Genomic DNA, 12,478 nt, shown 5'->3' with positions numbered 1-12,478 from the left:
GGCTATTTTGATTAAAGAAATCGTCTGCAACTGCTACATAAGGTGGTTACCGATCCTTTCTCTTCCTATAAATTAACAAAAAGCCACAAACCATCATGAATATTTTTCTACAACTAAGGTCAAGAGAGGAAAACTGATAAACCAAATTCAAGTTACATGAAAGAAGACTACGGTATCCATATCATCAGTTAATTCGGGTATGTAATTTTACTTTTTAGCATGAAATCATATCAATATCACAATCCTATTTATGCGTTTATAAGTTTATGAAACATACGAATTAAGATTAGATGACCAGATCCAAGAGAGAAAGAGAGAGAGATGAGCACAAAAAAAAAAAAAAAATTGAAAATGACAACCGGAAACAAACACATGAAATCTGACAACAAAATCACAAAGATTTTGCATTAGGATTCGTGCTTATTCAGTTGACACATAAATTACAATGATATACATGTTTCTTAAGATATATATATAGATGTTTGATTTGCAGCTAATCTATACAAGAAATGGGCATCAATAACACAAGCAGCATGGCCCTCCAGTTTTGTTCAGAAATGGCATTTCCCTTCTTCTCCAGACTCTTGACACGTGTTTCTTTTCCACTGCTGAAACCATAGATTAAAGTTGACACTTCTAATCAGTGTTAAAACATTAATCGCTGTGATGGTTCATCGTCTGTTGGCTTGTCAGGAAAAAAAATTACGAGGAAGATACAGAAGATAATTGTTGCCCCGTAAGCGTCAAGAAACCCGTTGAGCCTGCAGAAGCGGGGTTTTGGCTGATGAAGGCAGCATGTCGACTCTGCCAAATTCCTTCTCTTGTTCTTTGGATTGCGCCCACATCACCATATAGAACCCCGCCACAACCACAGCCGCTCCTATTACACTGCAAACCGACATGCACAAAGATAAATGAAGATATGCTAATATAATTAATAAGTTGCTATGATGAGCAGAAAAGAAAAAAAAGAAAAGAAAAAGCGGCTTGAGTGCATTTCTAAATGCCATAAAGGTAGAAACCACTAAATTCTAGCGTATGAATTCAACATGAAACAAGGTTAGGAGTACATGAAGGTGGATACAAATGCAGCAAAGCAATGCATATACCCAGAACAAAGCGTTCATTAATCTTGTATACTCACATGAATATACAACATATATAAGCATGCATGTATATGGGTACACTGATGATAAACATCTTTTCTAGACAACTTGGGTAAAATTTAACTTCACAATAGAGTTGTCAAATCCATTTTGCACCAATCGGTATTGCATTAAAGAAAATATAGTACAAAAGTTCTATTATTTTGCTCAAGTTAAAAAATTGATTTGATTAGTACCAACAGAACCATCATATCGGCTGGTATAGTAATGGTACTGGGTACTGCTGGTACCTCTTCAAATTGTTTTTACCTAAAACCTCGGATACCATCATGCTGCAAGCAGGGAAAATGCCATCAAAATGCAATATATGTGCTTAAATTCTGTTAACGGCCTTAAATCCCAATTAGAGCCCAAATTGAAATGCAATGAAATTGTAGACTTCTCTCATGCGTGGTTTCAATCTAGGGTTCTTCTTGTGCTGTGAGCAGATTGTGTTCTGATGTGATTGCAAACGAATCTGTAAGGGCATGAGTTTGTTCTTTGTCTAAGGTAGATTGCGCTTTTTGAATCGAATCTCATTAGTGAGATCAATCGTGACTGCTGGTCTTTAATATTCTTTGTTGGGTTTTTTTAATGTGTTTTACTGTAATTGCCTACAATTCCGTTCAGTTCGATTTGGGCTCTGACTTGGGGACAAATTTGAGGCTTATGGTCTGATTTTGGAGGGACTTAATGCTGTTAACAGACATTAAGCGCATGTGGCCATGAGTTTGAGGTTTATGGTCGACTTGGGGACAAAATAATTATGTGTTTTGATGGCTTGGACAGTAAAGGCTAATGTGGTCAAGTTTGAAAGTATGATGGCTTATTTGGCCCTTTTAAAAGTACATGGGCCAATTTGACACTTTTTATTAGCTATTACCAATTTTCTATAACTTGATATTCTTAAATTATTCACTCTATAAATTTATAAATATTCTTATTTAATTAATATTCTTAATTTTATGAGTGATTTGTATGTTCATCACATACCATATCAATAGCATATCCAATACCTTAGCCCATATAGTACTTACAACTAGAATATATTATTAATTTTATCATAATGATACATTCAAAATGGTACCAAAAATACCATTCGCTGCAACTAACCTACCATACCAATTATAATTGGTACCTTATCTAGCATAATGGCAATTATGCTACACAGTATGTGTGCTTTCTTGCGTCCTCAACTGAAATTTTGTATAGAATATGCAACTCATTAATGACCATACCAAAGTTGTCAATATCATACCCAACAAGATATCGGATTTGTCATTGCGATGGTATAGTACTAGTATCGGACAATATTGGTTACCATATTAGATATACCAATAAAAACAAATTAATAATATATATGATAAAAAGTATGCATAACTGTAATAAAATGTTCTTTACAAAATAACATAAGAGGAAAAAAAACTGCATCACTAATTCACTATTGTCAAGAACATATCTTAAACAGACAATTTGGAATGCAAAACAGTGAAATTACATAAAATAATGTCTAAATTACATGCAAGATACGGGAAAAAATTAATGAAAAAGAAGTTTTTGTATTTTAAGGAGAAGAACAAAGAAAAGATATCTAGACAATTCTTATTGGTAATAGAGTAAATCGTGCTAATCATGCGTGAGGTTTGTCATAATTGCAATGACCATCCCCACATTTCAAAAATAGCATTATGTACCCCTCCATTTGTCTGATGTTATATAGAAAAATGACAATTTTGCCCTCATATTTAAAAGTAGTGGATTATAATATTTTGGGTGTTGGTGGAAATGACCAAATTGCCATTTATTGAAATGAACAGACGAGATTAATTTCCACCTAGTTTTATGCCATCAATGTAGTAATCAAAAGGTTTGGACAAAATTGAGACATGTCCAGACCTTTCATTTCTAACAAAACATTCACACACATGCCAAGAACCAAAGGCGTGGGCATGCACGCATGCGCGAGAGAGAGAAAGAGCAGGCCAAAATCAAATGAGAGAGAGAGAGAGAGAGAGAGAGAGCAAAGAACCAAAGGTGGTGGAATCAGCATCAGACGGCCATACAGGTGGTCTAAAAGAAAGGTAAGTCCTATGCTCCTTCTATGAGATTAGTTTTTTTCTTTTTCCCAAGCATCGTCAAACTTCTCTCTCTCCTTCTTTGAGATTAGTTTTTTTTTTCTTTCTCCTAGGCATCATCAACCCCCCCCCCCCCCTCCCCCCCTCTCTCTAGCCCAACATTAAAACCTAAGGTGTGCGGTCACTAGGACGCAGGATTTTAATTGTTGCAAATCTTGCAAGGTCATTGTTGCTCTTTTCCCATCTTCTTTACAAGCTTAGGTGTGACCCTTAATTCCCAGGCTACTGCCTCTGCACTTTCTTGTGCATTAATTCCATCATCCTGGTCATTATGGAGATTGAAAATGTCAGCACTTGTCTAGCCCTCAAATCCCCTGTCCAATTGTTGAATGACTGCCAAATTGTTAGTGACAAGGTCCAACTTTGATGATGGTGTGAATAGATACCTGGCCCGCTGATGCAACAGATGTTGCATCATCCATTGGGCAACATCCTTAGAAATAGCCTCAATCCCCTTTATGACCTCCTTAAAAGTAACCCCATCATAGGCCCTAGCTGCAACCCATAATTGTTTTCTTAAATTTAACCCTGGAAACTTAGTCTTAAAATTATTGAATATGTGCCTACAACACCTCTGTAAGCAGAAAATGGAAAAATCTAATTCATTGTCTTAAAATTACAAGTCATTTCTATACTACCAGCAGGATTGTTTCTACATGCAGCACCATAACAAGCAGTCATCAGCTCAAAGTAACATATATGATCAGGATCAATATCAAGTATGGGTGTAAGGATTCCACTAAAATGGACCCTTAAGTGATACAATTTGCATGACATTTTAAACCTAAAATGCATAGAAAACATCAAGGATAGTTCTAAACTATTTATGCAACTAAATGTCATTTCAAATCTATTTGCATGCAACTCCACCCTTGGTCGTCTAGGATCATTGGGCCAGTAGAGGAGACGCTCTGATGCAGAGGATCCTAAAGAGAGGCAACTGCAAAGCATACTTATTCCAATACTCTGCTCATGGTTTTTCCATTATTGGAGAGAAGCTAAACAAAGAAATATAGAGAGTGTTTACAAGGCCATGAATAAGAAAACACACTAGGGATTTTATTTCTAGCTTCTGATGTCTTACAAAGGGGGCAAAGCTCTACTTATATAGAGGAGGAGAAGCACTATGTTACTTACAATAAGCATTGAATGCTTCGGACAATGATAATAATACAATAGCACTATGAGTTTCAGGCTCAACAAGACAAACAATAATACAGACACAATTAAACATGTCGAAAGTAAAAAGCATACTAACAGGGTCACGTGCCTCTTTTGACAAAGGGGGGGGGGGGGCAAGTGAGGTCGAAACACTAATAATACATAGAAACTTTAATAATTTAGGTAGACAGCTGGACTCGGATAATGGAAGGTGACATCATGCATGATGTTGCTTGGCAAGAGGGTTGACTGCACTGCTCTTTGTAGTGGATTTGGGCCTGGGCTTGATCACAGTATACCAAGGTTACATTCTGGGCTTGGAGTGTTTGAATCATATGGGTTAGACGAGATACCTGCTCGTTCCCACCATAAGTCAGGGTTTGGTTCTTCATTTTCTGGGGATGACTTGCTTCTGTGGGCTTGGCTACTTGATGGTTGATCTGGGTCTTCTGCTGATGGTAGATCCTTAAAATACTCAGACTGGGTTTGTGGATTTCTTGGGAGTATTGAGCTAGATACTGCTCCCATGGAACATTTTCTCTTATCTTTGGCCATATCTGTGGTGGAATAACTTGGTTGATGATGGAGACTTGTCTCTGGAATTCTCCGAGTTCTTATGGTTATGATTCCCATCATGTATGGAGGTTAAATGGGAAGAGGGCATACTCCTAGAAGGTAGATGTGTACACGAATGTTTTTGCAGAGGTTACGTCAGATGCAAACCACATTGTCTTAGTGAAGAGAAGAACTACATCCCATTTTGATAGGCAGCTCATAAGATTCTACTACCAAAGACGTAAGAAATAAGGGCAGAATAGGGATACTGAAATGGGAGAAGGCCAATTAGTACATGTGCAGATAACAAATTCATTTAAGGGGTAGAATGGGAGGAGCGAAGGGGGGGAATGTGCGGGCAACATATTTCTATAAATAGAGAAGCGAATAGAGTAGAAGGTAAGGAATATTTTGGTGAATATAGAGGGAGAGCGTGAACCTCTCGAATGTCCAATTTTCTTTCATTTTGTTAATTTCCAGCCTTATAATTCCTTTCTATTATTAGTAATATAAGTAATTCAAGCTACACTGTTATCAGTAGCCTATCATTTGGTATTAGAGCAGAAAATCGATCCCCATAGTAAACCTCAGTGAGCGAGTAGGAGTCTTGGAGGGGCGGATGGACAGATTGCTCAATGGGTTAGACTCGCTGAAATCGGAGATGCAGCGAATGCAGAGCTTGGAGAAGAATATGTCGATCATGATGGAGCAATTCAGCCTCATGAGATCGAAATGGGAAGAACAAGAAAGAGATAGGAAGTGCAAGGGGATGCTGGAGCAACCCACACCAGAATCCAATTTGCATTCTAGGATCACCCATGGTTTTGAGAGCGACAGTAGGGAAAAAAGAGAAGTGGGTGACGAAAATTGGAGAGGGAAAGTCCGTAACAGAAGATTGGAGATGCCGATCTTTAGAGGAGACAACCCAGATGCGTGGCTGTTTCGGGCATAAAGGTATTTCGAAGTGAATCGGTTGGCGGAGCAAGAGAAAACCGAAACAACAACGTTGTATTTTGAAGGAGGAGCCCTGGCTTGGTACCAATGGGAGCAACGGAGAAGGGGATTTAGGAGTTGGGAGGAGCTGAAGATCCACCTACGTAAACGATTTCGGTCTTCGCATGAGGGATCAATGGAGGAGAGGCTCTTGGCCCTCAGGCAAGATGACTCCGTGCGGGAATACCGTCTCCTCTTTGAGACTTTGGCGGCCCTGGTGGGCGAAGTTTCAGAGGCCATACTGGAGGGCCTCTTTGTTAACGGGTTAAAGCTAGAAATCAAGGCAAAGGTTAGGGTGTTACAACCATCGAGTCTAACGCAAATCATGGAGACAACCTAGCAAATTTAAGACAAGATTCACATACTCCAAGCCAAAGTTGGTCCTGAATCACCTGGGAACCCTACAATAGTTCCCTGTTTTTCAACTTGAGGACAAGGTGAGTTCTGTGTGGGAGTATTGATAGGCAACCCATAACATTCCGCTACCAAAGACGTAAGAAATAAGGGCAGAATAGGGATACTGAAATGGGAGAAGACTAATTGGTGCATGTGCAGATAACAAATTCAGTTAAGGGATAGAATGGGAAGAGAAGGGGAGGCATATGCGAGCAACAAATTTCTATAAATAGAGAAGCAAATAGAGTAGAAGGTAGGGAATATAATGGTGAATATAGAGGGAGAGCGTGGACTTCTCAAATGTCCAAATTTCTTTCATTTTGTTAATTTCCAGTCTTGTAATTCCTTTCGATTATCAGTAATACAAGTAATACTGTCAACTTCTTCTTTGAAACTATCAAATGGTTCTTTAGAATTGTTGACTAGTCCTTAAAACAAGTAGACCCATTTAATGCATACATTTTGGATCACTATTCAAGGACAAAACAATCTATTGATTTTGAGTCTTGGAAAAATTGTTGACAGGTTTTTCAAAATTTTGAAATAAATAGTTGACTGCCTTATGAAACTGTCAACCATTTCTGTCGGAAAATTTATTAACAGCTACTTTTCTGCAGTCCAAAAACTTGCAGGTTTGACCTCCAATGTCTATATTAAATGAAGAGAGGTCAAAAGCTATATATACTCAGCTATTTGAAGTAGACAAGATAAGAGAGATGAAGAGATTGAAGAAGAGATAGTGTTAAAGCTTTCAGTTTTAAAATTCTTACTGTTTTATTGAGCTTACAATGTTCACACTGTGTTTCTCTATTTCACAAGGCTTGATTCATTCTCTATAAATTCTATTTTCAGGCTTCTTGTTGTTGAAATTTTGAGAGATGGTTTTGTTGTTGAGAGTTACATCACTCATTCTTTTAAACTTGTATTTTGTTTATTTCCTAGCGGATGTGCTAGAGGGCTAGTGTGGATTGCTAGCATTTGTATTTGTTTAAATAATTTATAGTGGATTTGGAAATCTCTAGTGGGGTGCTAGAGTAGTCGATGCAAGGTAGGGATAGCCGAACCACTCTAAAATCTTCTTGTCTCTTGTGCTTTTACATTTTCTCAAAGCATTTTATTGCATTAGACTCCAAATAAAAATTTTACAGCATCATTAATAATACTCACCTTTTTTTTTTTTTTTTTCAAAAACCATGCTTCAAAACAAATTTTTTATACACACAATTCACCTTCCCTCTTGAGTGCGGTGCCTACAAGTAAAGCTTGTCTAACAAACAATATGAGAATTAGAGGTATGAAACTCAAGTATTACAGATCATTTTTCATGTCAACTGTTAATTACTGACACACAACAATAATTTTGGGAAACAAAGGTTTTGAATTAGGGCTTGCCCTATTTTTAGGGTTTACACCTCAAATTAGGATATTTGAGATAAATTAGGGTTTCTTAAAATTAGGATTTTCAATATAAATTAGGGTTTCTCCAAATTAGGCTTTGCCCCAATTTTAGGGTCTACACAACATTAGGGATTTTCCTTAATTTAAGGGTTTCCCATAAATTGAAGGTTTTCGAGCTAAATTAGGGTTTTCTTTAATTTTTAGGGTTTCACCAATAAATTAGGATTTTCTCAAATTAAAGTTTCTGAGCAATAGGGTTTACATATGAATCAAGAATTTTCCAAAAAATTAGGTTTATGAAAAATTAGGGATTACTGGATAAGTTTGGGCTTTCAAAAAATTTAGGGATTAGGGTTTCGTTTTTAGAAAATTGTAGGGCTTTTGGAAATTTTAGGGGTTATTTAGCTGTGGAATACAACCCAATTTTCTATAAAGTACCCCACCTTAAATGAAAAGTTAGAAAACTTATTCAAATATAAAACTTGTTCAAACAAAAAATGGAAATTTGGAAAACGCAGTTTTCCAAAATTGAACTAAACTTGAAAAACACCTAAAATGAGTTCTAAGGGCTTGTTTGAGAGAGCTTTCTATTTTTTCCGATTTTCAGTTTTCTTTTTTAGTCTTTTTGTGTTCATCGTTTTTATTTAGAAAGATGAAAACTTAACATATTGTTTGACAATATTGTGTTTATTTTCAGCTTTGTTACTTTTGTATTTTGCTTTTTTCCCCACCCTAGCTGCCGAGCAATTGAAAGAGTGGCAGATAGGCCTGTCAATGAGTTGGATCTAGCCCAAATTCAACTTGAACTAGATCCATGAGATCCAGTTTATTTATAAATGATATGGAGTTGATCCATCAAATCCAGTTAGTTTAGATTTGAACAGACTAATTAGTAATCAATCAAAGTTTCTTTTTGTGTTCACAAAATTTTGAAAATAAAAGCAAAAAACTAAAAATAAAAATGCAATCATGCTGACCCTAAGTTTTCCTTATTAATTTGGAGATTTGAAAAACACAATTTTTCAAAAAATTTCTCCAAATCATCTCAATCCCATTCTCTAACACAAGTTACACAAAACAATAACATCTTTCTCCTTTTTGAAGGGGGAGTAGCAGACTTACCTCCGTTTTGAATTGCCTGTGTCCTTCCAATGTTGCCAAAGGATTCCACCGTCCTTTGGTTCTCAGCCCGCTCCTCTCTTCTCTCGTGTGCACGCATGAAAGTTTAGTCTAAAATGAAAGGTCTAGACAGGTCATAGTTTTTTATAGACCTTTCAGTTGCCGCATTGATGACATGACAAGACTAGGCAGGAAGTAATCTCGTTCATTCAATTCAATAAGGGCAATTTGGTCACTTCCACCAATGCTGAAAAAATCAGAATCTGCTATTTTACCTTTTACTATTTTCAAAATATGAGGGCTGTCCTTGCAATTATGCTAAACTTCAAGGGTGATTAGTGCAATTTATTCTATAAAAAAATAAAAACTTAGCAGTGAAGAGTGCGAGTGAGGGAGTGGCTGAGAGAGAAAAAGTAAAGAGTTAAGAGTGAAACTGATATTTTGAGAATTGAGATACCGGTGATTGAGACAGCAAGGTATCAACCAAAACATCATATTGTTTGGGTACCCACCCAAATGGTAGAATAGATGAAATGGAAAGATTCCTTTTTATGTACCAGCAGCCAATGCAGTATGAAATTTGTAACATAGGACCATATACTAAGAAGAACAAAATTCTAACAAAAGACTCCTAATGTAAAAATGTTATTATCATACTATTCTAATAGCATTTTCTTTTGTAACATTTATATAGAGAAATCATTGTCCCAAAAGAAAAACATGACAGGAGTTTAACGATTAATTTATGAGAGTAGTGTGGGGAGATGAATCTTATACCTGCCAGCATAGAGTGTATCGCCAAGGAAAACAGCACTGAATAAAGCAGCAATGACAATGCTAACTGGCTTAAACATGGCCACGAACACAGGTCCTTTCTTATGTATGCACCATGTTTGTGAGGAATATGTTACAACACCTCCAAAAACAGCCTACAAAATAGGCAAATTAAGACACTTGAAACCATTGTTGACATCAAGGAAATTAGTGAATGCTAAGATTTATTTAAATGCTCACTGAGTAGATAACAGCTATGAGCTCGATATTAGTCCTTAGCTTCAAAGCATTTAGGTTATTTCTTTCTGCAATTAACGTGACTACTGTGCATTGAATGGTCCCAAACATGCAATAGAATGCAACAATGGTTAGCTCTGACGGGTATCCTTTAAGAAGTGCTGCCTGCAAAATAGGCATGAGAAAGAGACGAGTCACTGGTTGCAACAATTATTTTTTTAGTTTCAAATCCAAACAGTACCTATGTTTTGACTGCCCTTGTGGCTTGAGTATTACCTGAGAAGTGTTCCATATTGAGATAGATAAACTAGCAGTTGCAAGAAATAGGCCTCCAAGAACCCAATTACTTTGAGTTGCTAACGTGTTAGAAGCAGAAATTGGAGAGGATTGGACTTCAAAGGAACCGACTGGAGGACCCTTGTAGAAAGTTACTATCAAGGCTCCTGAAATTGAAACCAAGGTGCCCATGATTTTAATCTGGCTTCTTGAGGTTCCCAAGTCTAACTTCTCCATCCTAAGGGGGGAAAAAGAAAAACAAATTATGGTTATTTGGCTTGGGTTTCAACACATTTTCTGGGCCATCAAGTGCAAGATTCATGTACAAAATAACCACTTTCTTAATTTGGTTTTCTGGAAAATTTCTAGGAGATTTGTTGAAATTTGTTGCTATGGGTTCCAAATCTTCTGGAATCAGATGGTCATAAACTGTGCAGTGTGTCAAACACTTGAGTCATTGAACGACATTTGTGCAATAATATTACTTTGCCAAAAAAAAAAAAAAAAGAATGATCCCTGTTCAAGAAGAAAAGACGAGGACAAGAACCTGAAGATAACAGCGAGCAAGAAAGTGAAAGCTGGGATCAGGTTGCTCATGGCAGATCCAAGGGTCGGAGAGCTGTAATTAATCCCAATGGCTACACAGTTTTGCATTACAGTAATCCTATAAAAGATCCCATTTGACGAACCTCGTTAATTCTCTAAGAAAAAGCAAAACCCACATTATGATTCATCAATTGAAGGTGTTAAGAGTGCATTCACAGACCCAATAAGGCTGAGCAGGAAGAATTTGCAGAGCAGAGAGAAATTGAGAGGGGGTCTCTTCCTTCTGCAGCAAAAAGCAAGAAACCAATTCAAAGCAAGTGAAATGAGATTTGGTATGGATACTCCCATCTTTCAAGTTTTCATATCATAGCATTGTAAGGGGTTATTTACCTTTCTAGGATGAATGAAGAAGGGAGGAGGATGAGAGTGGCAACAGCATTTGAGTAGAAAACAAGGACAAAGTGGCTCATTCCCCTGGCCATGGCTGCTTTGCTCAGTGTTGTTAGGCCAACATCAAAGCACTCCACCATCACCATGGCTGCAAATGGCAACAATTCCAACCAAAAGGACTTCCACCCCATCTCTCTCTCTCTCTCTCTCTCTCTCTCTCACACACACACACAAAATAAAGAAGAAGAGAACAGATTGGTTTTTCTGTTTGCCCACCGAAAAAGATGACACTGTTATATGCCAAAAGAGCTACTTTGACTTTTCAAGACCCCAATAATTGTGCTCAGATGGACTGGACTGTATTCAAGGTTATATTTTAATTGAACATAATTTGAGCCATGCCCCATTTGCAGACGCTCGTTATCAATTTTTGTCCTCTTCCTTGGCATGTTTCCTGGGGTTCACCGAACACGATAGAGGAGCATGAATCATGCTTCTTGTTCCTTTCAACACAATCTTCCATATTTGCTGAAACATTTCAAAAGCAGAACTCACAAAAACTTAAACCTGCCGGGGGGGGGGGGGGGGGCGGCGGCGTGTATACATGCCTAAGAGAGACAAACACACTACCTCTCAAATCTCAACTCTTCCTCGATGCTTCATCATCACCCTCAGTGCCTCATGTTAGCAACAGAGGCAACGGCAAGAAACACAGGTCAGATTGGGCGTGGAAGATATTTTAGGGTTTTTTAGTTACAAAAGTATATTTTAATTTTTAAATTCTAATTTTTATTTAATAATTGAATCTCTAATCGAAAATAGAAGGAGTGGTTCTTTCCTATTTTCAAGTTATTTTTATTTTTTAATTTTTAAAATAATAAAAATATGTTTTTTTATTATTTTTAAAAATAAAAAAAATTAAAATAATAAAATATTATTTTAAATATTTTCATTCAAAATAAAATTTAAACTCAAAACATATTTATTTATTTATATTTTATTATTATAATAAAAAAATATTATAAAATTCATAAACTTTAAAATATATATATATTTTTAATAATATATTAATATTAAATATTTTTAATTTATTAAATAATCAAATTTATTGAATAAAATATTATTAAAAAATTATTTTTAAGATTTTAAAAAGAACATATTTTCTAATTTTCTGTTTTAAGAAATAATTTTTCAAAATAACAAAGAGAACGTATTTTTAATTTTTTAAAAATAGACTACCAAAACTAAAAACTGAAAATGAATTTAAAACTTAAAACTAAAAATTAAAAAGTAAAGAGGACGCAGTCCTAATTTTTAAGTTTTAACTTTATATTATGATTTAATTTTTGAAGT

At 36.2% G+C, this 12,478-nt stretch overlaps 1 protein-coding gene across 2 annotated transcripts; it reads right to left on the bottom strand.

Moving 5' to 3' along the window:
• Positions 1 to 373: 373 nt before the first annotated feature.
• LOC127795021 (WAT1-related protein At3g28050-like) lies at positions 374 to 11,852 on the bottom strand. Of its 2 annotated transcripts, none has more exons than XM_052326420.1 (8): positions 11,756 to 11,852; positions 11,126 to 11,653; positions 10,956 to 11,018; positions 10,737 to 10,853; positions 10,190 to 10,427; positions 9,917 to 10,078; positions 9,680 to 9,831; positions 374 to 888 (listed from the first exon to the last, which is right to left on the bottom strand). In XM_052326420.1, the coding sequence occupies exons 2-8, from the start codon at positions 11,314 to 11,316 to the stop codon at positions 744 to 746; spliced, it is 1,068 nt and encodes a 355-aa protein (XP_052182380.1). In that variant the 5' UTR covers positions 11,317 to 11,653; positions 11,756 to 11,852; the 3' UTR covers positions 374 to 743. The 2 variants fall into 2 exon arrangements, 1 of the variants encoding a protein (XP_052182380.1); XR_008021730.1 differs by adding an exon at positions 8,906 to 9,149 and having other exon boundaries at positions 741 to 888; positions 11,126 to 11,840.
• Between the last annotated feature and the right edge of the window lie 626 nt (positions 11,853 to 12,478).

This window comes from Diospyros lotus, chromosome 2, assembly GCF_014633365.1.
Source record: "Diospyros lotus cultivar Yz01 chromosome 2, ASM1463336v1, whole genome shotgun sequence".
Taxonomy (NCBI): domain Eukaryota; kingdom Viridiplantae; phylum Streptophyta; class Magnoliopsida; order Ericales; family Ebenaceae; genus Diospyros; species Diospyros lotus.
The sequence above is the reverse complement of the archived record's forward strand: the minus strand, read 5'-3'. Positions and strand labels throughout refer to the sequence as shown.

What these genes read in the sequence shown, in the direction of transcription:
- LOC127795021 (XM_052326420.1), bottom strand. Translation starts at nt 11,316, where the DNA reads ATGGGGTGGAAGTCCTTTTGGTTGGAATTGTTGCCATTTGCAGCCATG. An exon ending in CAATATGGAACACTTCTCAG is followed by an intron (nt 10,079 to 10,189) that starts GTAATACTCAAG and finishes CCTATTTTGCAG; the next exon opens with GCAGCACTTCTTAAAGGATA. An exon ending in TCATAGCTGTTATCTACTCA is followed by an intron (nt 9,832 to 9,916) that starts GTGAGCATTTAA and finishes CCTATTTTGTAG; the next exon opens with GCTGTTTTTGGAGGTGTTGT.